Consider the following 27,077-nt stretch of genomic DNA (forward strand, 5'->3'; position numbering starts at 1 on the left):
AAATCTAAAATAGTTCATAACCTGCTCAAAAATGATAGTTTTTCAAAATAAAAACCACTGTTATCTACATTACAGCGCCTATCAGATTATCTAGGGCACTTATAATCTGGTGACAGAGCCTCTTTAACCCCTTCCCGCCATTTCACGTACAGTTACGTGATGGACGATGGTCTTTTCCCGCAACTCCACGTAACTGTACGTGGAACAGATGAAGCTGGCTCAGGAGCTGAGCCAGCGACATCACCGCCGGTTGACAGCTGTATGTTACAGCTGGCACCCTGATATATCGGCCAGGACCGGAGCTAGGCTCCGATCCGACCGATTAACCCCTCACATGCTGCGTTCAATAGAGATCGCAGCATGTGAGGAGTTTATAGCCACCAGCACCCCAGCAGCGTGATCGCTGGGTTGCCTGTGGCTGCAAAGGCGATCGGAGGGCTAATACTTACCTCCCGGTCCGCCAGTAACGGAATCCTCCTATGCCCCGTCGTCGGCGGGGCCCAGGAGGCTTCCGGTACCATCGGCAAGATGGCGCCGGATCAGCTTCCGGCTCAGAAGCTGAGCCGGCGTCATCAGCAGTGGGTGTCCGCTGTATGTTACAGCGGACATCCCACTGTAAAGGCAGGAACCGGAGCTAGCTCCGACTCCTGCCATTAACCCCTTCGATGCAGCGATCCATTGTGATTGGCGCATCCTAGAGGTTTGTAGCAAATAGGCAGCCTTGCCCTAACAATGGACTCCTATCTGCCATTACGTAAACGGATTAGGCCCCGCCCAGAGGCGGAGCCTGATCGGCTTGCTGTCAGTGAACTGACAGTTCCAATACATTGCACTACATAGGTAGTGCAATGTATTAGATCATCAAACAAACAGTTGGACATTCAAGTCCCCTACTGGGAATAAAAAAAAAAGTGTAAAAAAAGTAAAAATAAAAGTTGTAAAACATACAATAAAAGTTTCACGTAATAAAACACAATCGCCCTTTATCTCTTATCAAGTCATTTATTATTGAAAAAAATAAAGCCATACATATTTGGTATCGCTGCGACCGTAACAACCTTAACTATAAAAATATTATGTTATTTATTCTGCACAGTGAACGCCGTAAAAAAACAAAACACTTTGAAATAAAAAAGTGATCAAAAAGTCGCATGTACCCAAAAATGGTACCTATAAAAACTATAACCCCTCTCGCTAAAAACAAGCCCTCATACAGCTCCGTCGACGGAAAAATTAAAACCGTTATGGCTCTCACAACTTGGCGACAGAAAAAAATCCATTCTCTTTACAAAAGTTATTTTATTGTGCAAAAAGTTGTAAAACATAAAAAGTGCTATAAATTGGGTATCACCGGAATCGTAATGACCTGCAGAATAAAGGTAACATGTAATTTATAACGCGTGGTGAACGCTGTATAAAAATTATCAAAAAACAGCAATTCTGGCATATTTTTTTAGTTACCTTGCCTCCCAAAAAAAAAAAAAAGGATAACAAGTGATCAAAAAGTCGCATGTAGCCCAAAATGGTACCAATAAAAACTACAGCTCGTCCCGCAAAAAAAAGCCATCATACAACTACGTCTATGAAAAATTAAATTAGTTAAGGCTCCAATAAGCCAGGAAACAAAAATATGCAGTTGTGCGGGCCCGAGGGGAACGTTTCTTCCATTTCAAGTGGCGAATTATCAAGGCCCCTAAAATTAGGGAACCAGGAAGGGGAGGGCCCAAACAAATCTGCTGGAAGAGACGGTGCCCGTATTATACCAGGACAACACTTCTCAGCAAAATTCCTCAAACTGCAAAGGTGCGGAGTGCGGACCAAAAGGGGAATAAGTAAGGACCATTTATTAGTGCGACACCAGCCTGTGCAGAAAGGATTGTCACAGCGTAACACACATCTATGGATCATTTTATTGTTTTTTTTTTTACCCCATATGCCCCTTATATACTCCGGCCGGTTTACATGTATCCCCACATTATAAACGGAAACACCAGTAAGACTCCAAACAAAACTACTACAAGCAAAATCCACGCTCCAAAAGCCAAATGGAGCTACCTCCCTTCTGAACCCTACAGTGTGCCAAAACAGCAGTTTACTTCCACATATATGGCATCACCATACCTGGGAGAACCCTTTTAACAATTTTTGGGGTGTGTGTCTCCAGTGGCACAAGCTGGGCGCCACATATTGGCATATCTATGGAAAAAATCCCATTTTCACTCTGCAACATCGAGTGCACACCAATTTCTGCCAATCACCTGTGGGGTTAATATGCTCACTACACCCCTAGGTGAATACCTTGAGGGGTGTAGTTTCCAAAATGGGGTCACTTCTGGGGGGGGATCCACTGTTTTGATCCCACAGGGACTTTGCAAATCCGACATAGCGCCCAGAAACCAATCCAGCAAAATCTGTACTCCAAAAGCCAAATGGCGCTCCTTCCCTTCTGAGCCCTACTCTGTGCCCAAACAGCAGTTTATGACCACATATGTGGTATTGCCATACACAGGAGAAGTTGCTTTACAAGTGTTGGTGTGCTTTTTTTCATTTATTTGTTGAGAAAATTAAACATTTTCAGCTGAAACTACGTCTTATTGAAGAAAAAGGATTTTTTTTTATTTTCACTGCCCAATTCTAATAAAATCTATGAAACACCTGTGGGGTCAAAATGTTCACTACACCCCTAGATGAATTCCTCAAGGGGTGTAGTTTCGTGAATCGAGTCACTTTTGGAGAGTTTCCACTGTACTGGTACCTTAGGAGCCTTGCAAACCAGTGACATGGTGTCAAGAAACCAATCCAGCAAAATCTGTGCTCCAAAAGCCAAATGGCGCTCCTGTTCGGATCCTTGCCGTGTGCCCAAACAGCAGTTTATGACCACAAATGGGGTATTGCCGTACTCCAGAGAAGTTGTTTTACAAAATGTTGGGGTTCTTTTATTCCTTTAGTTGTTGAGAAAATGAAAAATTTTGAGCTAAAGCTACGTCTTATTGGAAAAAAATGTTTTTATCTTCACTGCCCAATTCTAATAAAATCTATGAAACCCCTGTGGGGTCAAAATGCTCACTACACCCCTAGATGGATTCTTCAAGGGGTGTAGTTTCCTAAATGGAGTCACTTTTTTGGTGTTTTCATTGTTTGGTCCCTTAGGGGCTTTGCAAATGCGACATGGTCTCCGCAAACCATTCCTGCTAAATTTGAGCTCCAAAAGCCAAATGGCGCTCTTTCCCTTCTAAGCCCTGCCGTGTGTCCAAACAGCCTTTTATAACCACATGTGGGGTATTGTTTTACTCGGGAGAAATTGCTTTACAAAAGTAGTGGTGCATTTTCTCTTTTTAGTCCTTGTGGAAATTAGAAAAAATTAGCTAAACCTACATTTTCTTTGAAAGAATGTAGATTTTCATTTTCACGGCCCAATAATTTCTGCAAAAAACCTGCGGGGTCAAAATGCTCACTATACCCCTAGATAATTTCCTCAAGGGGTATAGTTTCCAAAATGGGGTCACTTATGGGGGATTTCCACTGTTTTGGCGCCGCAAGGGCCTTTCAGACCCGACATGGTGCCTAAAATATTTTCTAATAAAAAGGAGGCCCCAAAATCCTCTAGGTGCTCCTTTGTTTCTGAGGCCTGTGCTTCAGTCAATAAGTGCACTAGGACCACATGTGGGGTATTTCTAAAAACTGCAGAATCTGGGCAATAGATATGGAGTTGTGTTTCTCTGATAAAACTTTGTGTTACAAAAAAAAAAACTGAAATTAATTTCTGCAAAAAAAAAAAAAAAAACACATTTGAAAACTTCACATCTACGTTGCCTTAATTCCCGTGAAACATCTAAAGGGTTAAGAAACTCTCTAAATGCTGTTTTGAATACTTTGAGGGGTGACGTTTTTAAAATGGGATGACTTAGAGGGTTTCTAATATAGAAGGCCCTAAAATCCACCTCGCAACTGAACTGGTCCCTGTGAAAATAGCCTTTAGAAATTTTCTTGAAACTGTGAGAAATTGCTGCTAAAGTTCTAAGCCTTGTGATGTCATAGAAAAATAAAAGGATGTTCAAAAAAAAACCAATGCCAATCTAAAGTAGACATATGGGTGATGTTAATTAGCAACAATTTTGTGTGGTATTACTATCTGTCTTACAAGCAGATACATATAAATTGAGAAAAATGCTAATTTGGGTGTTTTTCACAATTAAATACTTAATGTATCGAGCAAATTTTGCAAGTAACATAAAGTCCAATGTGTTACGAGAAAACAATCTCAGAATCGCTTGGATAGGTAAAAGCATTCCGAAGTTATTACCACATAAAGTGAAACATGTCAGATTTGAAAAAATTGGCTGTGTCCTGAAGGCCAAAACAGGCTGTGTCCTTAAGGGGTTAAACCCTTCCCGCTTTGGCCACTTTTGACCTTCCTGACCGCCTGATTTTTCAAATCTGACATGTTTCATTTTATGTGGTAATAACTTTGGAATGCTTTTACCTATCCAAGCGATTCGGAGATTGTTTTCTTGTGACACATTGGACTTCAAGATAGTGGTAAAATTTGGTCGATACATTCAGTATTTAATTGTGAAAAAAAAAAACCTTTGCATTTTTTGTAATCAATTTAAATGTATCTGCTTGTAAGATAGGCTGTTATACCACACACAATTGTTGCTAATAAACATCCCCTATATGTCTACTTTAGATTGGCATTGTTTTTTGAACATCCTTTTATTTTTCTATGACATCACAAGGCTTAGAACTTTAGCAGCAATTTCTCACATTTTCAAGAAAATTTCAAAAGGCTATTTTTACAGGGACCAGTTCAGTTGTGAAGTGGTTTTGAGGAGCCTACATAATACAAACCCCCCACAAGTCACCCCGTTTTAAAAACTGCACCCCTCAAAGTATTCAAAACAGCATTTAGAATGCTTATTAACACTTTAGACGTTTCACAGGAATTAAAGCATTTTTTTTTTTTGTAACAAAGTTTTACCAGAGAAACGCAACTCAATATTTATTGCCCAGGTTTTGCAGTTTTAGGAAATATCCCACATGTGGCCCTAGTGTGCTTATGAACTGAAGCACAAGCTTCAGAAGAAATGGAGAATCTAGAGGATTTTGGGGCCTCATTTTTATTGGAAAATATTTTAGGCACCATGTCAGGTTTGCAAGGCTCTTGAGGTGCCAAAACAGTGGAAACCCCCCACAAGTGACCCTATTTTGGAAACTATACCCTTTGAGTAAATTATCTAGGGGTATAGTAAACATTTTGACCCCACAGATTTTTTGCAGAAATTTTTGGAATTCGGTAGTGAAGATGAAAGTCTACATTTTTTCAAAGAAAATGTAGGTTTAGCTAATTTTTTCTCATTTCCACAAGGACTATAGGAGAAAAAGCTCCAACATTTGTAAAGCAATTTCTCCCAAGTAAATCAATACCCCACATGTGGTCATATACGGCTGGTTGGACACACGGCAGGGCTCAGAAGCGCCATTTGACTTTTGGAACTAGAATTTAGCTGGATGTGTGTGTGGATGCAATGTTGCTTTTGGTATAATAAAGGGGTTAATGAATCATGAATTTACCAATTTATGGATGTATGGTACACTTTGAAGCAATCTTCGATACACAGGCCTGGTTTTTCAGGGCAGGTTTCACAGTGGTAAATAGGGTCTTTTCTAATTCCCTTTTGGAACACACTGCACCATTTTTGTGTCCTTCTCTTCTTTGCAATTTGGGCACTTCACTGTGGAAAATGTTGCCCTGGTACAATACGTGGACCATCGCTACCAGCAGATGTGCTTGGGCTCTCCCCTGCCTGGTTCCCAAATATAAGCACCTGGATCACCACCTCTTGAAAGGAAGGTCCCTGTCCGGCCTGCACATCGGGATAGCACGTAAGCGTTATACATTGGCAGCTGTAGAATGCGCACGGCCAGCTTTTTGTACCGTCTCTTTGCTTTCCGTAGGGCTATAAGGCTTCGGTACTTGACCAGAGCGATCAACTCCGCCTATGTACTTATTGTGGCCCAGGATGCAATTTGGCTTATGGGTCACTGTGGTGGTACCTCGTTCAGGGAGAAGGGTGCTGCCACTGCCATCAATTGTGGTCAATCCCCTCTTGTCCTTATATTTGACGAACAGAATGTTCTCGCTGCATAGTTCCCTGCTCTCACCCCTTCTGAGGCTTTGGCTAAGCAGTGTTTTAGGGAGGTCTCTCTGATTTTTGCGCACAGTACCGCATGCTACAGTACTTCTGGCAGAAAGGCACCTAAATAGTGGGATGCTGGTATAGAAGTTGTAACCCTTGTCCAGCAATGGGTGTATTAAATCCCACATTTTTTTCCCACTAACTCCCAGGACGGGGTGGGGCGCGGCCTTCTTGGGGTTCAATAATAGAGTCCTTCACTTCGTAAACCCTAAACCTGTGTGTATACCCAGATGTACTGTACTCTCACATAGTTTGTACAATTAAATTTCATACCTTGCCCTCTTATTGGGCAGGTATTCGCAGAATTTAAGCCTCCCCTTAAAATTAACAAGGGACTCGTCTATGGAAATATATTTATCGGGGGTGTACACAAGTTTTTAACTGTGTCTGCGTGTCAAACACAGTTGAAAATGGTACCACCAGCAGGTGGCCTGGTGCAGATATATCATTTACCCTATGGTTTAATTGGCCCTGGCTTGGCATGCCTGAAGTCATGGCAGAAGTGCAAGAAAACAGTTAGACAGAATTAAGGCATTTCTTCATATAGCAGATACACTTTTCAAAAGTCAATTTTATTTCCATTCAGACTTGCACCTGATTTCCAGGACACCTACATAAAAGTTATCCGTGTGCACACTGTTTTCTTACAAGATCACCAACCACACATACATTTATACACAGCGAGCAGACAACCGGGCCTTTTAATACAGGAGTTATTTATCATGGAGTTGGACAGTGAAAATTAGAGCGAAGTTTGGCTTACGGACTCCACAGCCCTGAAAGGAACACATGCGAGATCTCCGTACATCCCTTCCAGTTAACGGTGCCATGTACATGGAAATCACAGTGATCAATGAAAACTTAGCCTTGTAGAATTAAGCGTTTTACACAGCACTTCTACATGCCAGCACGCTCTCCATAAATACTGGTACCACAGCACAGGCTGGCATTTCTCAGCTTCAGAAGCTTCCACCCCTGAAAACTTCCAGCCCTTGGATAACATTCTTCCTAAGATGGTTGTCAGCCTGCCTAGAAAAGCCCAATAAACAGACAATAGAAAAGGCCCTTTTACACGGGCCAATGATCGGGTGAACGAGCGCAGATGTGTAAACAGGGCAAAGATCAGCCAATGAATGAGCAAACGCACATTCAACTGTTGGCATCTTTTAGGCGGCCAAAAAAAAACGGTCTCTAGTCCGCAGCACATCTCCGAATGTAAACAGCGAGATGTGCTGCTGACATGAGGCAAATTAATGGCGAAGAACGATCACAGTAACTTGCTTGGAACGATCGCTGTGCTTTAAAAATGGAGCAAACAAGTGCCGATTGACAAGCAGTAATGTTGATCGGCGCTTGTTAAAGGTGGTTAAACACAAGCGATATCTGCACATGTAAAACCAGCTTAAAGGCTATGTAAACCTTTGCATACTCTTTTTAAAAAGAAATAAAACAACTTATCATGGTATTTGAAACAACTTTTTTGTATAAAAAAAAAAATATAAAGTTTACTTTTTGAGATATATCCTGGATCCATAGAAGCTGTATTTCACACAAACCCGAATCTATCAGGTCAGCAGTACTGACAGCGGTCCTGCATGTCCCTGACACACCTGTTCTAGATCAGATCTAAGGCCTCCTTCACGCACAGTACTTTTCTGGCGTTTTAACCTTTCAGGACCGAGCTCATTTTGGCCTTCAGGACCAGCGCTATTTTTCAAATCTGACGTGTATCCCTTTATGTGGTAATAACTTGGGAATGCTTTTACCTATCCAAGCGATTCAGAGACTGTTCTCTGATGACATATTGTACTTTATGTTAGTGGAAAAATTTGGTCGATAAATTTACTGCTAATTTGTGAAAAATACCAAAATTGAGAATTTGCAAAAATTATGATTTTTCGAACTTTAAATGCATGTGCTTGTAAAACAGATCGTAATACCACACAAAAAAAAATAATTCATTTTACATATTCCATATGTCTACTTTATGTTTGCATCATCTTTTGAACGTCGTTTTATTTTTCTAGGACGCTACAAGGCTTAAAACTTCAGCAGCAATTTCTCACATTTTTAAGAAAATTTCAAAAGGCTATATTTTCAGTGACCAGTTCCATTCTGAAGTGGCTTTGAGGGGCCCATATATTAGAAACCTCCATAAATCTCCCGATTTTAAATATTGCACCCCTCAAAAGTATTCAAAGCTGCATTCTGAAAGTGTTTTAACCCTTTAGGCGCTTCACAGGAATGGAAGCAAATTAAAAAGGTAAAATTTACAAATTTCATTTTTTGGGTGAAAATAAATTTGTAATACATTTTTTTTCTGTAACACAGAATGTTTAACCCAAGAAATGCATCTCAATATTTATTTATATGAAGTTTCTTAACCCTTTAGGTGTTACACAGGAATTAAAGCAAAGTGGATGGGAAATTTGCAAGTGTCATTTTTTTTTATTCGTTTTGCAGAAATTCTATTTTAATCCATTTTTCCTGTAATACTGAAGGTTTTACCAGATAAACACAACTGAATATGTATTGCCCAGATTCTGCAGGTTTTAGAAATATCCCACATGTGGCCCTGGTGTGCTAATGGACTGAAACACAGGCCTAAGAAACTAAGGAGCACCTAGAGGAGGATTTTGGGGCCTTCTTTTTATTCGAATATATTTTAGGCACCATGTCAGGTTTGAAAAGGTCTTATGGTGCCAAAACAGTGGAAACCCCCTAAAAGTGACCCTATTTTGGAAACTACACCCCTAAAAAGGAATTTCTAGTGGTAGTTAGCATTTTGACCCCACATGTTTTTTGCTGAATTCATTGCAATTAGGCCGGATTTACACGAGCGGCGGCATTTTGCGCGCACAAGAAAAATCCAAAAGATTCAGAGTGATTTCCCGCAATAGGCCGTACACTCATGCCCAAGCTTTAAACTGTCACTGTGTCAATAGACACTGTGACAGTGTCGTGATCGTAACGGTCAGAGGAAGTTGCAGAGCAGGTCTCACGGCACAGCACCAATCAGAATGGTCCCGTGCCGGCAAGCGCTGTGATCGGCCAGTCATAACCCTAATTCATCGAATACAGAAGGGTCGCTGGTCTGTTCTTGCTGCTCAGTTGGGGGTGGCGGTGTTTTTTTGTTTAAAAAAAACACAAAAAATAAATAAAAAATAGTAGCTGCACTTTGTAGTCAATTACTCAATATGGCCAAAAGATTCTTCTCAGCCGAGGAAGCATATCAAACAATGTTTACGGCATAAAAATGTACAAATTATGTAAAAGTCCAGCGATTACACCCACTCTTTTAGAGTTTATGAGGGGAAAGACTCCCATATAAATCCCCCTGAATGCCCCAGCTTCCTAGGAATTAGTGGAAAGATCGTATGGGATCTTGTTCATACTTTGCTCGGCAAAGGATATAATTTAGATCTGGACAACTTTTACAATAGTGTCCCATTGCTAAAAGTTCTCGTCCAGATCCACCTTGGTGTGCGGCACAATCTGGCAAAAATCAGAAGGGCGTCCCCAAAACTTTGCTTGGTCAGATCCTAAAATTAGGAGAGAGCAGACCCGTCTGCAGCGACGATCTGTTGCTCCTGAAATATAAGAATAAAAGGGACATCCTGATACTGACCAGTATTCATGACAGAAGTTGAAGCCTTGTCCCTGTACGCGGATCCACCACCCAAGTCCCCCAAAACATTTTGTGTACAAGAGTACAACAAATATATGGGTCGCGTTGACCTTTTTGACCAGGTTATAAAACCATTCAGCGCCATGCGCAAGACCTAGGTGTGGTATAAAAAGCTGTCTGTGCATCTTACACAGATGGCTTTATACAACACCTTTGTCCTCTGCAGATATGCCGGCAGTAGGGATACGTTCCTGCAGTTTCAGGTAAAAGTCATCAAGGCCCTGATATTTGACTAGGAAGGGGAGGGCAGTTGATCTGGTTCTCCCGTCAGCAGGATAATTCCCAGCCAGCATTAACCCACAGAAATCCCACCCCATAAAAAATTTGCTGTGTGTGCGCCAAGCAAGGCATTCATAAAGACACCACATACCAATGTGAGACATGTCCCACAAAACCCGGCCTGTGCATGAAACAATGTTTCAAAATATATCACACCTCCTTGGATTTTTTATTTACCGTATTTTTCGGACTATAAAACGCACCCAGGTTTTAGACCACAGAAAATTGTAAAAGTAAAAGATGAAATTTTTTCCTAAGAAAAAACTATTGGTTAAAAAATGAGCCATAACTTATATTTTTCCATCGTTTGAGCGGTGTGAGGGCTTGTTTTTTGAGGGACGAGCTGTAGTTTTTATTAGCATCAATTTTTTGGTACATGCAAATTTTTTTATTTCATTCTTTTTGACCAAAATACAACTATTCTCGGGTTTTACATTTTATTTTTTACGCCATTCACTGTGGCAGTCAAATAATGCTATATTGTAATAGTTTCGGACTTTTACGGACATTGCGATTTTTTTCATTTTTACATTGTGCTTGAGGAAAAGGTTGTTTTTTTAACTTTTAACATTTTTTTACACTCCTGAAAATCTATCTAACTTTTTTTCATTTTTTACACATTTTATCAGTTCCCCTAGGGGACTTGAACCAGCGATCATTAGATCGCTGGTACAATACTCTGCAATACATGGATGAGTTACAGAAACCGCGTAACTCGCTGAGCTACGCTGTTTCCATAACTCCCATAGTAGTGAATGGCAGTTACAGAAGCAGAATAGAATGCTACGCTGTTTCTGTAACTACTAATCAGTTCTTTGGGAGTTATGGAATCTGCGTAGCTTAGTGGGTTACGCTGCTTCCGTAACTCGACCATGTAACCAGGAAGTAGCCGGAAGACAGCGGAACCGGGTAAGATAGAACTGGGTTTAGGGGGCCCCATTCTAGAGATAGATGCGAGTCCCAGAGGTGGGACCCGCATCTACCTGACATTTATGACATGTCCTGTGGATATTATAGCAGATATTCCACAGCACTCTCTTGCCCAGACACCCTCCACCTCAATCTTGAAGAAAAGATGCAAATTCCTTGTCCAGAAATCTGATCCAAACAAACGACTGATAAATAAAACTTGAGGACAGCATCAATATGCCAAAAAAAATTATTTAGTTAATAAACTTATTCGAAAAATATCAATACAGCTACGTTTCGACTCTGCAGGAGTCTCTCAAGCATAAAATACATATGAAAAATGTGGGCTATAATAAATATATCTCCCATGAGTGAATACATCCAATCCTAAGGTATTACAAACACTCCTAAGCACATGTGAGAACAATAAGAGTAACACATATTACATAAATCAAGTGCTAAACACGGTGTACTTACTTATTGCATGTTGTAGGATGTCGCTGCTGCTCTCCAAGACACTCATCAGTCTCGGCGTTCACAATTAGTTACTGCGCATGCGCTAGCCTATAGCGATCAATGGACTTCTTAGTTCTACTGCGCACGTGCGGAGGCCATCTTGGCTACTGGCTAGAGCCCATACTACTGTGTAACTGCGCCTGTGCAACAAAATCACTTTCGGTGTTAGCGTTCGGTCGCCTAGCAACCTCATCTGTCAATCGCTGAGCCTAAATAACATATAGAGCTGAACATTAGAACTAACTCTTACGGCAGTATTATTCAAAAGAATCTTCATCTGACAATGATCTTCCAATAATAACTAGGTACTAGATTTATATATAGATTTAAGAAATATACCTCAGACTATAAAATCAGTAAGTCAATTAGGAGGAATAGAATATATAAATCAATCCCTACTAATATGTAGACAAATGTATGGCAAATAGACAGTTTGGAAGAGAGATCATAACATATTTGTTTATTAAAGGGAGATCAAATGGTTATATATCTACTATATTGTTAGTAATTTATAGTAGCACACTTTCGACCACCAGGTGGCGATCAGATCACCATCGAGTGGAATGTGTAAAAAAACCATCTTAAAGAGGCTCTGTCACCAGATTATAAGTGCCCTATCTCCTACATAATCAGATCGGCGCTGGAATGTAGATAACAGCAGTGGTTTTTATTTTGAAAAAAGATCATTTTTGAGAGTTATGAGCGCGCCCCCCAGCGCTTACACTGTCCGTAGCAGTGACACGCCCCCTTGCCAGTTCGGCAGACAAAGTACAAGACTGATCTCTCGCAAGAGCTGAAGAGATGAGCGCGCTCACCTCTCCACAGCTCTTACACGGTACGTAGCAGTGACACGCCCCCTTGCCAGTTCGGGTGAAAAGACTGATCTTCAAAGTTGAAGAGTGAGAGAGCGCACACTCTATCTCTCCTTGCTCTTGTGCTGTGGCTCTGTCCATATCGGATAGGACAGTATCACAGCCAAAGTAACACGCCCCCTTGCCAGTACACGCCCCATTGACTGTTCAGGGGGTTATTTAAATATCGGGCGCCAAATAGAACGGTACCGATATCTAAATAACGGAGGGAGGTAGACATTTTTTTTAAAGTGCCCCAGGGTTTTTGCAGCCCTCCCCATTACATGCTGCATATGTATGGGGAGGTGAAAGGTTCTCTTTAATATTAAATATTACCCAAAATGTTAATAAATGGATCTCATCTTATCGAACTTATCATATAGGGCCTTTCTTTGTTTTGTGATTTATGTAGAGAAAAATTATTGGAGAAAAACTAGTCTACTAAAAAGATTCTAATGACGCCATGTGATGTCCATAATCTTTATTTTTTTATTATAACTAATTTACAATACATCAAGTCCCTGTATGAGACCATTATCAATGTATGCTTCCTTCACAATTGGGTCCAAGTGGAGCAGCATCCAGACATCCTCAGACATGCGTGAACTATCTAGATTTTTTTTTTTTTTACAAAATAAAAACATAATTAGTGAGTGTATATACCCATTAAAAAAATGAAAGCGCTTAACTGGTTCCCGACCGCTGGCTGTGTATTTACAGCCAGCGGTCAGTGTCCTTAAAACCCGCGCCATAGACTATTTACGGCGCGGCTTTTAACTTGCTGCCCGAGAGATCGGGCAGCTGAATGTCGGGTCTCCAGCAGTCCGTGACCCTGAGGAGAAGAAAGAAGGAGCTTTCGCTGCTTCCATCTTCTCTGATCTCTTTTACACAGTGCTCAATGAGTGGAAAAAGATTGTGTAAAAGAAAAAAAATATATAAATATATATATATATAGTCCCCCAAAGGTCTTTTGTGACCTTTGAGGGACAGACCATAGTAATAAAAAAATAAAAGTGAAGTACAGTGCAAAAAAACACACACACACACACACAACACACACACACACACAACACACACACACACACACACACACACACACAGTGTGATTGTGCAGTGAAAGATGCTGGGCTGGAACAACGAGAAGCCCAACAAATAAAAAAAGGTCCTGAAGGCTCAAAATAGCCCGGTCCTGAACTGGTTAAAGAGGCTCTGTCACCAGATTATCAAATCCCTATCTCCTATTGCATGTGATCAGCGCTGCAATGTAGATAACAGTAACATTTAGTTTTTTTGAAAAACGATCATTTTGGGCTAAGTTATGAGCAATTTTATATTTATGCAAATGAGCCTTTCTAATGGACAACTGGGCGTGCATTGTGTTTTTAGCAACTGGGCGTGTTTACTTCTTTCACTGCACAATCACACTGTGCTGTGGATCATGCTGGGCTGGAACAATGAGAAGTGCAGGACACTGATTAGTCACTGATTGGTCAGCGTCATACACTCCTCTGTACAACACCCAGTTGGTAAAAAAGCAAAAAAACACGCCCAGTTGTCCATTGAGAAACTCATTAGCATAAATCTAAACTAGCTCATAACTTGCTCAAAAATGATCGTTTTTCAAAATAAAAACCACTGCTGTTATCTACATTACAGCGCCAATCAGATTATGTAGGAGATAGAGGCACTTATAATCTGGTAACAGAGCCTCTAAGCAGCAAGAATTGGCTCTAGCCATAGGTGCCTAAGGCGCATTCCAAATGAAGACCCTTAGGTTGTAAACCGTCTAACTGAAATATGAATTTTAATTCCTTTTCTTTCAAAAGTCTTTGTTTGTCCCATCCTCTACGCAAAACCGGTACGTGGTCTGAGTATTTCGATTCTATAAAGTGTTTCGCCACTGGCAGGTCAATCTGTTTTCTCTGTCTCGTACTCTTGCGTTTATTAATACCATCCTTTACCTCATTGGTAGTTTCACCCACATAAACCATACCACATGGGCAGGTAATCATATAGACCACAAAAATAGCGGCACATGTGAATCTACAGGGTATATTGAATATTTTGAATAATACTGCCGTGAGTTAGTTCTAATGTGCAACTCTATATGATATTTAGGCTCAGTGATTGACAGATGAGGTTGCTAGGCGACCGAACGCTAACACCGGAAGTCATTTTGTTACACAGGCGCAGTTACACAGTAGTATGGGCTCTAGCCAGTAGCCAAGATGGCCTCCGCACGTGCGCAGTAGAGCTAAGAAGTCCATTGATCGCTATAGGCTAGCGCATGCGCAGTAACTAATTGTGAACGCCGAGACTGATGTGTCGGAGAGCAGCAGCGACATCCTACAACATGCAATAAGTAAGTACACCGTGTTTAGCACTTGATTTATGTAATATGTGTTACTCTTATTGTTCTCACATGTGCTTAGGAGTGTTTGTAATACCTTAGGATTGGATGTATTCACTCATGGGAGATATATTTATAGCCCACATTTTTCATATGTATTTTATATAATGTGGATAGGTCATAAATGTCCTTCATGGGAAAACCACTATAAATGCCGCGGTCGCTATTCACCACGGCATTTAACTTGTTAAACGGCCAGGAACAGCGACATCGCTGTTCCTGGCTGTTAGAGCAGCGTGTCAGAAGCGGACACCTGCAGTGTATGGAGCAGGCTCAGCGCATGAGCCAGCTCCATACATCATCCCCTCCCCATGATGTGCCAGCACATCACGGGTTGGGAAGGGGTTAAGTAAGGAGCGGTCAGGGGGCCAGGCGCAGCCAGGTCCCTTGACTACCGACTATAAGACGCAGGGACTTTTTAGCAAGATTTATTCTTGCTAAAAACTGAGTCCTATAGTCCGAAAAATACGGTATTTATTCAGTATCCACCTTTTTCTGTCTCCAATATTGGCCATGACAAATTATTTCTTTTTTTACTGACCAGCCCCATGTAAAATTTGTAAAAAAAGGAACCTAAAAATTCTCACTATATCAAGAACCCGAGGTAGTGTCTTTCTCATCCAGGTTGCAAATCTGGGTGAGAAGAATAAATCCAGATGAGATTGGTTGTCTCAGCAAATCCATTTTTGCTGAGGCCTTTGATTTATTTTTTGGGCTGGACTTTATGGAGTAGTGGGTAGGTTGGTAGTGGGACCCGCCATTCCCTCTCCCTCCATTTTGGGTTTTCTAGGTTGACCTCCTTAGTTACCAAAATGAAAGCAACTCTTAGGGTATGTTCACACACACTATTTACGGACGTAATTCGTGCGTTTTAGCCCCGAATTACGTCCGAAAATGCGCCTCAATAGCGTCGGCAAACATCTGCCCATTCATTTGAATGTGTCTTACGATGTTCTGTTCAGACGGTCATTTTTTTTACGCCCCGCTGTCAAAAGGCGGGGCGTAAAAAAGACGCCCGCGTCAAAGTACCACCGTTCACTTCTTGGGACGTAATTGGAGCCGTTATTCATTGACTCCAATGAAAAGCAGCTCCAGTTACGTCCGTATTGGACGCGGCGTTCAAGCGCCTGCACATGCCGTTACGGCTGAAATGACGGGGCCGTTTTCTCCTGAAAACAGCCCCGTAATTTCGGCCGTTACGGACGCTGTAGTGTGAACATACCCTTATTAAACCCCTAGATGAATACCTAGAGGGTTGTCACTTCATAACTTGAAAATCCTCACTATACCCCTAGATGAATACCTTGAAAGGTGTTACATTACAATCTAAATCTTCTCACTAAACCGCTAGATTAATTCTTTGAGGGGTTTACTTTCCTAAAATGGGGTCACTTTTCTGGGGTTTCTAATATTTTGACACCCCAGAGCCTCCGTTTTCATGACACAGGGCAGTAAATGCCACCATAGTAGGCCTCAGATGTTGCATGGTGCTCTTTACCTTCTGAGCCCTGCCATGTTCTCAAACAGCAGTTTATGGCCACAAATTGGGTATTGCCGTATTCAGGAGAAATTGCGTAACAAACTGAGTGCTGTGTCTCCTTTAAACCCTTGTGAAAATGATGAATTTGGGGCTAAAGCAAAAATTTCAATTTTCTTTTTTTACTGCCCAGTCAAAAATGCTCACTAAACCACTTGAGAAATTCCTTGATGGGTGTAGTTTCCCAAATGGAGTCCCTTTTGGGGGGTTTCCACTGTACTGGTACCTTAGGACCTTTACAAATGCAACATGGTGCAGAGAAATCAATCCAGCAAAATCAGCGCTCCAAAAGCTAAATGGCGCTCCTCTTCTGAGTCCTGCCACAACATCAGTTTATGACCACGTGTTGGGTATTTCCGTACTCTGGAGAAGTTGCTTTACAAATGTTGGGGTGCTTTTCCTCATTAATATTTGTTGAAAAAAATTACACGTTTTGAGGTAAAGTTACATCTTATTGGAAAATAATTAAATTTTTAATTTTCACTGCCCAATTCTAATGAAATCTATGAAACACCTGTGGGGTCAAACTGCTCACTCCACCCCTAGATGAATTCCTCAAGGGGTGTAGTTTCCAAACTGCCGTCTTTTTGGTGGTGTTTCCTTTGTTTTGGCACCACAAGACCTCTTCTAACCGGACATGGTGCCTGAAATATAATCTAAGAAAAAGGAAGGCCCTAAAATCCACTAGGTGCTGCTTTGCTTCTGGGGCATTTCTTTCAGTCTATTAGCACACCAGGCCACATGCCGGATATTTATAAAAACTGCAGAATCAGGTCAATACATATTCAGTTGTGTTTATCTGGTAAAACCTTCAGTATTACAGGAAAAGTGGATTAAAACGGAATTTCTGCAAAACGAACAAAAAAAAAATGAACCGTGCAAATTTCCCATCCACTTTGCTTTAATTCCTGTGTAACGCCTAAAAGGTTAAGAAACTTTCTAAATGCGGTTTTGAATACTTTATGGGGTGCAGTTTTTAAAATGGGATGATTTGTGGGGGTGCCTAATAAAAAAAGGCCCTCAAAGCCACTTCACAACTGAACTATGCCCTAAAAAAATGTCCTTTTGAAATTTTCTTGAAAATGTGAAATTGCTGCTAAACTTATAAGCCTTGTTACGTCCTAGAAAAATAAAGGGATGTTCAAAAAACGAAGCCAACATAAAGTAGACATATGGGGGATGTTAACTAGTAACTATTTTGTGTGGTATTACTATCTGTCTTACAAGCAGATACATTTGAATTTAGGAAAATGCTAATTTTTGCAAATTTTCTATAAATGTGTTTTTCACCAAAAAAATATTGAATTTATCGATCAAATTTTTTCACTATCAAAGTACAATATGTCATGAGAAAATAATCTCAGAATCGCTTGGATAGGTAAAAGTATTCTAAAGTTATTACCACATAAAGTGACATGTCAGATTTGAAAAACGAGGCTCTGTCTTTTGGTCCAAAAGCAGCGGATGCGGGAAGGGGTTAAAGGGGTATTCCCATCTTGACAAAAAAATAAAAATAAAGCTCCTCAACTAAAAGTTATGCCGTTTTGTAAATACCTTGAAGCAGAGCGGTTTGATCGACATCAAGCATCTCACGCCCCCATTTAGAAAATATAACAAGCGGTAGCTGCGTTGGAAGGCTTAGAGGCTCTGTCATCACATTAGAAGTGCCCTAATGCCCTAAATCGGCTATGTAATGTAGGTGACAGCAGTGCTTTTTATTTAGAAAAACGATCTATTTTAAACCACTTTATGAGCGATTTTTAGCTTTATGCTAATGAGTTTCTTAATGCCCAAGTGGGCATGTTTTACTTTAGACCACGTGGGCATTGTACAGGAGTGTATGACGCTGACCAATCAGCGTCATGCACTTCTCTCCATTCATTTACACTGCACTAGCGATATAGTTATATCGCTATGTGCAGCCACATACACAAACACTAACATTACTGCAGTGTCCTGATAATGAATATACATCACTACCAGCCTGGACGTGATGTTTATTCAGAATCCTGACACTTCTGTAGCGTCTCTGTGAGATTTACAGCAAGGCAAACGTAATCTCTCGAGATTACGATGTAACCTGTCATTTCAAACGAGATTACGTTTGCCTTGCTGGTAATCTCACAGAAAAGATTCAGAAGTGGTCAGGATTCTGAATAAACATCACGTTCAGGCTGGTAGTGATGTATATTCATTATCAGGACACTACAGGAATGTTAGTGTTTGTGTATGTGGCTGCACATAGCGATATAACTATATCGCTAGTGCAGTGTAAATGAATGGAGAGAAGTGTATGACGCGGATTGGTCAGCGTCATACACTCCTCTAACAATGCCCACTTGGGCATTAAGAAACTCATTAGCATAAAGCTAAAAATCGCTCATAAAGTGGATTAAAATAGATCGTTTTTCTAAATAAAAAGCATTACTGTCACCTATATTACAGCACCGATCTCCTTATGTAGGAGATAGGCTACTTATAATGTGGTGACAGAGTCTCTTTAAAGGGAATGTGTCGTAGAAATAATTGTTTAACTAAAAAAATAAAAAAATATTTAAGTGATTACACATTGTTTTAATTTTTAAAAATGTTTCACAAGTCAGGAAATATTATAATTTAGATTCTAATTTATAACATTTCCATGAGCTGGTCAATAGAGGGAGCAGTTCCCAAAATTGCAGCATGGTCAATGTGGTAAAGCAACCTCATTGCTTTATGCTGCAAATTTGGGGTAGACACACTCGCTCTAGTGTCCTCACACAATCCCCCCTCCCTTATTCTGGCTAGTGCCAGGAGAAGGAGGGGGTTGAATCTTCAAACCTCCTACACTGTGTGCCGCCATATTCTGAGCGAATGCACAGTGTAGGAGGATTAGATACAGTGCTCAGCAGACAGTATAACACGAACATAATACACGCATCACATACACAAACAAATTACCAGCTCCTGTCGCCGCTGCTGCCTCCGCTCCTATGCCTTGCGCCTTCGCTTCCTTGAACATATGGCCGGAAGCCGCGGCCAGAAGTTGTCATCTTACTGTCCGGTCGCGGCTTCCGGTCCACATGAAAATAGCGCAGGATTTTGCTCTGCTAACGAGCTTCGTTTTGGTCTGTGTGGGTGCGCCGCATGCGCCGTTCCCACAGACGGCGTACGCTGCAGTGAATGGAACGGCTCCCGTTCGCATTCTCTATGGGGATGTATGTGCCGTATTCCATCTCTGTATGTGTCGTTAATCGACACATACAGAGATGAAAAAAAAATGGCAGCCCCCATAGAAAAGTAAAAATAAGAAAAAAGTAGAACACACGAACAGAAATAAATAAATTTTATTTTTTTATCATACTAAAAGCAATATGATAAAAAAAAAACACCTTCCCTTTAAAAAAAAAAAAAGTTAGAAAATGAATATAAAAAAAAAAGTATTTACATGATTAAACTAATAATTTGCAGTAGGTTTAATATTCATGAAAAAAATAAGCCTTCATCTGGGAATAACCCTTTAATGTAAAATTTTGCCGCACTACAAAAAGCACCACAAAGCGCTGTCTAAAACCACCACCAAAAACGCGGTGTGTGAATCCAGCTTAATCAAATGAGGGTTACCTGCAGAAGGACAATGAAACTAAGGTCATGTGTGGCAGAGAGGTGAAAGGGGGAAACTTGAAGTATACAGCCAGGTCTACACCTAGACTTTTTATAATGCTACTGATTCATTTTAACTATTAAAGGGGTTGTCCACTTCCGGACAACTGATAACCTATCAGTACGTACGGAGCCAGAAGCAGTTGACTCCGTACATTCAGCTGATGTGCAGCTCTGCTCCTATTCATGTGAATAGGGGCTGAGATGCAGCTTGGCCGCTATTCTGTGGCCGGTGCAATCTGCTTCCGGCATGAACGTCCAGTGCATGGAGGCAGCCGGAGAAGCAGATAGGTGTGGGGTCCGGGTGTCGGACCCCCACCTATCATATACTGAGGACCTATCCGGTAGATAGGTCATCAGTTGTCCGATAGTGGAAACCCCTTCAAGCTACAGCTGCAGGCCAAATAAATACATTGTGTTGCATGCAATCTTGTGGTCTGCAGCTGTCACTTTAGGGTAAGGGTATGTTCACACGGCCTATTTACGGACGTAATTCGGGCGTTTTTGCCCCGAATTACGTCTGAAAATAGCGCCTCAATAGCGCTGACAAACATCTGCCCATTGAAAGCAATGGGCAGACGTTTGTCTGTTCACACGAGGCGTATATTTACGCGCCGCTGTCAAATGACGGCGCGTAAATTGACGCCCGCGTAGAAGAAGTGACCTGTCACTTCTTTGGCCGTAATTGGAGCCGCTATTCATTGACTCCAATGAATAGCAGCGCTAATTACGGCCGTAATTGACGCGGCGTTCAAGCGCCTGCACATGCCGGTACGGCTGAAATTACGGGGATGTTTACAGGCTGAAACATCCCCGTAATTTCAGCCGTTACGGACCCCCGCCGTGTGAACATACCCTAAGGCCACACCGAGAGGCACGGACCTGGCCACCAGGCAGCCAACAACCGCGCCAACATCATGTTCGGAGTATCTGTCAAATAGCCTGTTAATGTCCGCACAAAACTGCACTTTACCTGTAAAATTGTGCGTCCCTAAAGGGTGTATTAATTAATGGCCGCTCGATTTTGCAGGTAAAAGGTTGCCAATAACAGGCGGTTTGACAGCCACATTGGGTCAGTGCCGCTCCATGTGGCCTTAGGCCCCATGCACCGGACCGTGCACTATTTACGGTCTGTAAACGCGGTGTGTCAACTGCATTTGCGAACCGTGCTCACAGTCATAAGTATAGGAGAATGCGAAAAATAGGACGTCCTATTGTTTGTGGGTCATTTCTACGGCCCGGACATACACTCGTAAATGTACGGGAAGGTGTCCGCGGACGATAAAATACTGACATTAATTTCTATCTGCAATCACGGATCCGTAATTGCAGATAAAAGATACGGTCATGTGGCCTAACTATAAGGCTCCATGCACACGAACGTGCTTTAGCGGCCGCAATTTCCCAGAAAATCCACGGGAGAAGTGCAGCCCCATTCATTTCTGTGGGGCCATGCACACGACCGCTTGTTTCCTCGGTCCGTGCATGGCCCAGGAGCCTGGACCGCAGAAAGAACGGGCATGTCTTATTACGGCAGTGTTCTGCGGTCCAGGCTCATAGAAAATAATGGACGCGGCCACGTGCACAGCTCGCGGGTGACACTCCACTGCCGGCTGACCCGAGAATCACGGCCGTGCACATGGCTATGGTCGAGTGCATGAGGCCGTGGAGTTAAAAATCAATCAGTAGTACTACAAAAAGTCTCATTGCAGTCCTGGTCTAAAGGGCCTTTTACCCCTGCCGATATTCTGCCGATGCAGCGACAATGACAATATGTCCCTTTTTTAACCCCTTCAGGACTGAGCCTGTTTTGGCCTTCAGGACGAAGCCGATTTTTCAAATCTGACATGTGTCACTTTATGTGGTAATAACTCCGGAATGCTTTTACCTATCCAAGCGATTCTGAGATTGTTTTCTCGTGACATATTGTACTTTATGTTAGTGAAAAAATTTGGTTGATAAATTCAATATTTATTTGTAAAAAACACCAAGATTTGGAGAAAATTTGCAAAAATTAGCATTTTTCTCAATTTAAATGTATCTGCTTGTGAAACAGATAGTAATACCACACAAAATAGTCACTAGTTAACATTTCCTGTATGTCTACTTTATGTTTGCATCGTTTTTTGAACATTGTTTTATTTTTCTAGGACGTTACAAGACTTAGAACTTTAGCAGCGATTTCTCATATTTTCAAGAAAATTTCAAAAGGTGATTTTTACAAGGACCAGTTCAGTTCTGAAGTGGCTTTGAGGACCTTATATATTAGAAAGTCCCCATAAATCACCCCATTTTGAAAACTGGACCCCTCAAAGTATTCAAAACAGCATTCAGAAAGTGTATTAACCCTTTAGGCGTTTCACAGGAATTAAAGCAAAGTAGAGGTGAAAGTTACAAATTTCATTTTTTTTTTACAAAATTAATTTGTAATACATTTTTTTCTATACCACAGGAGGTTTTACCCGAGAAATTTAACTTATTATTTATTGCCCAGATTCTGCAGTTTTTAGAAATACCCCACATGTGGCCCTAGTGCGGTCATGGACTGAAACACCGGCCTCAGAAGCAAAGGAGCACCTAGTGGATTTTGGGGCCTCCTTTTTTTTAGCATATATTTTAGGTACCATGTCAGGTTTGAAGAGGTCTTGTGGGGCCAAAACAATAAAGACCCCCAAAAGTGACCTCATTTTGGAAACTACACCCCTCAGGGAATTTATCTAGGGGTATAATTAGCATTTTGAACCCACAGTTTTTTTTGCTAAATTTATTTGAATTAGTTTGTGAAGGTGAAAATCAACTTTTTTTTCTGAAAAAACGTAGAAATTTGTAATTTTTTCAAGGAATAAAAGAGAAAAAACACCCCAATATATGTAAAGCAATTTCTCCTGATTATAGCAATACCCCATATGTGGTAATAAACTGCTGTTTGGACCCACAGCAGGACTCAGAAGGGAAGGAGCACCATTTGGATTTTGAAATTCTGATTTTGCTGGTATAGTTTTCAGTGCCATGTCGCGTTTGAATTGCACTGGAGGGAACAAAATAGTGGAATCCCCCGGAAAGTGACCCCATTTTGGAAACTACACTCATCAAGGAATTTTTCTAGGGGTAAAGTTAGCATTTTGACCACACGGTTGTTTTGCTGAATTCATTGGAATTATTCTGTAAAGGTAAAAATCGACTTTTTTTCTGAAAAAAGGTAGCCATTTTTAATTTTTACAAGGAATAAAGGCGAAAAAGCACCCAAACATTTCTAAAACCATTTCTCCCGATTACGTAAATACGCCATATGTGGTAATAAAGTGCTGTTTGGACCCACAGCGGGGCTTAGAAGGCAAGGAGCGCTATTTGGCTTTGGGAGCTCAAATTTAGCTGAAATGGTTTTTGGGTGCCATGTCGCATTTGCAAAGCCCCTGAGAGGCCAAAACAGTGGAAACCCACCAAAAGTGAAAATTACACCACTTAAAGAATCTATCTAGGGGTATAGTGGGCATTTAGACCCCACAAGTCTTTTGCAGGATTTATTAGAATTGGGCCATGAAAATGAATATCAACATTTCTTCCACTAAAATGTTGAATTTTTTTCAATTTTACAAAGGATAAAGGGGGTAAATGCACCCCAACATTTGTAAAGCAATTTCTCCCGAGTACGGCAATACCCCACGTGTGGTCATAAATGGTTTTTCATTAGAAAGTAATTAACCCTTTCTGGACTGATCCATTTTTTTCTTTTCCTTTTTAGTTTTTTCCTCCCCGCGTTCGAAGAGCCACAACTTTTTTATTTTTCAGTCAATAGAGCGGTATGAGGGCTTATTTATTGAGGGACGAGCGGTCGTTTTTATTGGTACCATTTTTTGGTACATACAACTGTTGGAGCACTTTTTATTACATTTTTAGCTAGAGCGAAGGTGACCAAAAAAACCGATTTTGCCGTTTTAAATTCTTTATTTTTCACGTGAGACGCTCCATACATCACCCCCCACACTAAGACATGCTATGTCGTGGTGCGCGAAGGGGTTAATGCGCAGCGCATGGTGCGGAGTGAAAATTAAAATTTTCCACTCATATGCCACTTTAGTGCACTATATGTTATGCCTAGTTTGTGCCACTGAAGACAAATACCTCATAAAATATTAACCGGGTTCTCCCGGGTATGGCGATGCCATATCTGTGGACGTAAACTGGTGTTTGGGCACGCTGCAGGGCTCAGAAGGGAGGGAGCGTCATTTGGCTTTTGGGGTGCAGATGTAGCTTGGTAGTTGTTCTGTTTGGGGTTTTACTGGTGTTTCAGTTTGTAATGTGGGGGCGTATGTAATCTGTGCGGGGTACATCAGGGTACATGTTATCTGTGCGGGGTACATCAGGGTACATGTTATCTGTGCGGAGTACATCAGGGTATATGTTATCTGTGCGGGGTACATCAGGGTATAATAAGAGGGTATAATAATGCAGTAAATAAATAATAATCCGCAGATATGTGACCGGTGTCGCACTGGTAAATGGCGCCCGATCTTATCTGCTTTTGGAACACTCCGCACATTTTGCATCGCCATATTCTGAGAGCCAGAACGGTTTTATTTTTTCTCCACCGGAGCTGTGTGAGGGTTTATTCTTTGCGGGACAATCTGTAGTTTTCATTGGTACCATTTTGGGGTACCAGAAATTTTTTTGATCACGTTTTATTCCATTTTTTGGCAAGCAAGGTGACCAAAAACCATCAATTCTGACAATGTTTTTTATTCGTTTTTTTATGGCCTTCACCCTGGGCTATAAATGACCATTATACTTTATTCTGCGGGTCGATACGATTACAGCGAGACCAGATGTATATAATTTTGTTATGTTTTGCAGCGTTTGTGCAATAAAATCACTTATTTATAAAATAAATACATTTTTGTGTCACCCTATTCTGAGAGCCATAACGTTTTTATTTTTCAGTCAAAAAAGCGATGTAAGGGCTTGTTTTTTGCGGGACGGGATGTAGTTTGTATTGGTACCATTTTGGCGTACGTGCGACTTTTTGATCACTTTTTATTGTATATTTTGGGAGGGTTGGTAACCAAAAAATTGTGATTCGGGCACTGTTTTTTGTTTATTTTTTTTGCGGTGTTCACCGTGCGGGAAAAATAATATTACAGTTTTATAGTTGGGGTCGTTACGAACGCGGCGATACCAAATATGTGTACTTTTTTTAACGTGTTAATTTTTTTCCTATAATAAAAGACTTATTATAGGAAAAAAAGCATTCTTTGTTTATGTCACGTATAACTTTTATTTTTACACTTTTTAAAAACATTTTTATTATCTTTTTTTTACTTTTTTTACTTGTCCCACTAGGGGACACTTAGACTGGCAGCTCTGATCGCTGCTGGAACACATTACACTACACACGTAGTGTAATGTGTTCTAACTGTCATTGTGACGTAACTGTCACACTGACAGGAAGCAGAGGAGGAACGGCCGGAGGCTGATCCTCCGAGGCTTCCGTACATGGCAACCCGGAGGTCATTGTCTGGCCTCTGGTTGCCATGATAAGGATCGCCAGCCCCCGCAAATACATGTGGGGGGCTGCCGATCCGCTGTAAACCTCTTCGATGTGGTGATCGCAATCGACCACCGCATCGAAGGGGTTAATTGCCGATTTCAGCGGCGACAGGCCGCTGATCGGCAACGGGGAGAGCAGGGCTGACACCCTGCACAGTTAACCGCCGCTGCGGTGTAGCGCCGCGCGGCGGTTAACTGTTAAAGCGCGGACGTAACTGTACGCCAAGGTGCGCAAAGTTACTGCTCACCTGGACGTACAGTTACGTCCAGGTGCGGGAAGGGGTTAAAATAATAAGATCAGCAGATGATCGAGCGTTTGCTCGTTCATCGGCTGATCGCTGCCCTGTTTACACAGGGCAATTATCGGGAACGAGCGTTCTATGAACGCTTGTCTGCCCGATAATCGCCCAGTGTAAATGGGCCTTTAGAAATCGGTAGGTAAACAAGACAATACGGGTGGCAGTCACACGTGGCGTATTTTCCTTGTATTCTGCAAGGCAATGTAAGCCTATGGGAAAAATAATTAGTAACGCAAAAAAAAAAATTTGAATTCTGTCTTGAGTTGTGGAATATTTTTCCCGTTTGACATTACACAGCTTTCTGTAGTGTTTTTATGCTGTGGAAAATACAAGGCAAATACGGAATGTTTGACTGCACCCCAAGGCTGAAAATCTTAAAAGGAGTCACTTTCAACAAAAGGATGGCAGTAGCCAGGAGAATAGAACCCATTACATAACCCACAAACATCTAATCGATATGCCATCAAAGTTTGATTGGTAGAACTACCAACACTTTGACCCCAAACGATGCCAAGAATAAAGGAGCCATCAATGGTTAGGCCCCATGCACACGACCGTAAAAATCGTATTGTTCACGGACACCTTCCCGTTTATTTACGGGAGGGTGTCCGGGCCGTAGAAGTTTTTCAATATCTTTTGCTTTTTACGGTCCGTGCTCCCACACTTTGTATGCGGGCGACTGTCCACAATCATCCGTGCCATGCCGCGTGCATGAGGCCTTAGTGGGGGGAATATCTTTTCAACATCTTGTAAATAAGGTACAGTGACAGTATTTTTCTGGATGTAATTATAAAAATTATAGACACAATAAATAAATCAGGGACTGTTTTGCCCTTAGGCCAGTTGCACACGACCGAGTGCCACTCGTGCCATTTTCCACGGCATCAGAGTGGCATCCGATAGTTTTTATGGACTCACTTTAGCATTTAAAATCGGGTCCGTGAAAACACGGTCGTATGCATTAGGCCTTAAAGTGCGTCTCCAGTTTCTGATAATTTACTTATGCTCCATTAGGGCCCTCCATTTCAGGTTCCAACAAAAATACCGGAAACAATAGCACAGCACGCTGCACTATTGTTTCTGGTAAAATAACAAACACCCTGATGGAAACTCGACGGAACCCAGTCAATGGGTTTTGTCGGGCGCCGGTTGTCTCCGTTGTTCAAGGGTACTTGCACTTCCGGCATTTTCGTTGTTCTGCT

The 27,077-nt window shown here is 41.4% G+C and overlaps 1 protein-coding gene across 2 annotated transcripts in view; it reads right to left on the minus strand.

Annotated features, from left to right (window-relative positions):
* The window catches only part of MTA2 (metastasis associated 1 family member 2), a 70,570-nt gene that overhangs the window by 28,230 nt on the left and 15,263 nt on the right, over nt 1-27,077 (minus strand). Inside the window, exon 1 of one of the 2 annotated variants that reach the window (XM_075837314.1) lies at nt 11,554-11,651. The exons of the other annotated variant lie outside the window; for it this stretch is intronic. Coding sequence (XP_075693429.1) covers nt 11,554-11,599 — 46 coding nt within the window. The 5' untranslated portion in view covers nt 11,600-11,651. Of the gene's footprint in view, nt 1-11,553; nt 11,652-27,077 lie in introns of those variants that run through there. 2 annotated transcript variants of the gene reach the window in all.

This window comes from Rhinoderma darwinii, chromosome 9 (assembly GCF_050947455.1).
Source record: "Rhinoderma darwinii isolate aRhiDar2 chromosome 9, aRhiDar2.hap1, whole genome shotgun sequence".
Lineage (NCBI taxonomy): Eukaryota > Metazoa > Chordata > Amphibia > Anura > Rhinodermatidae > Rhinoderma > Rhinoderma darwinii.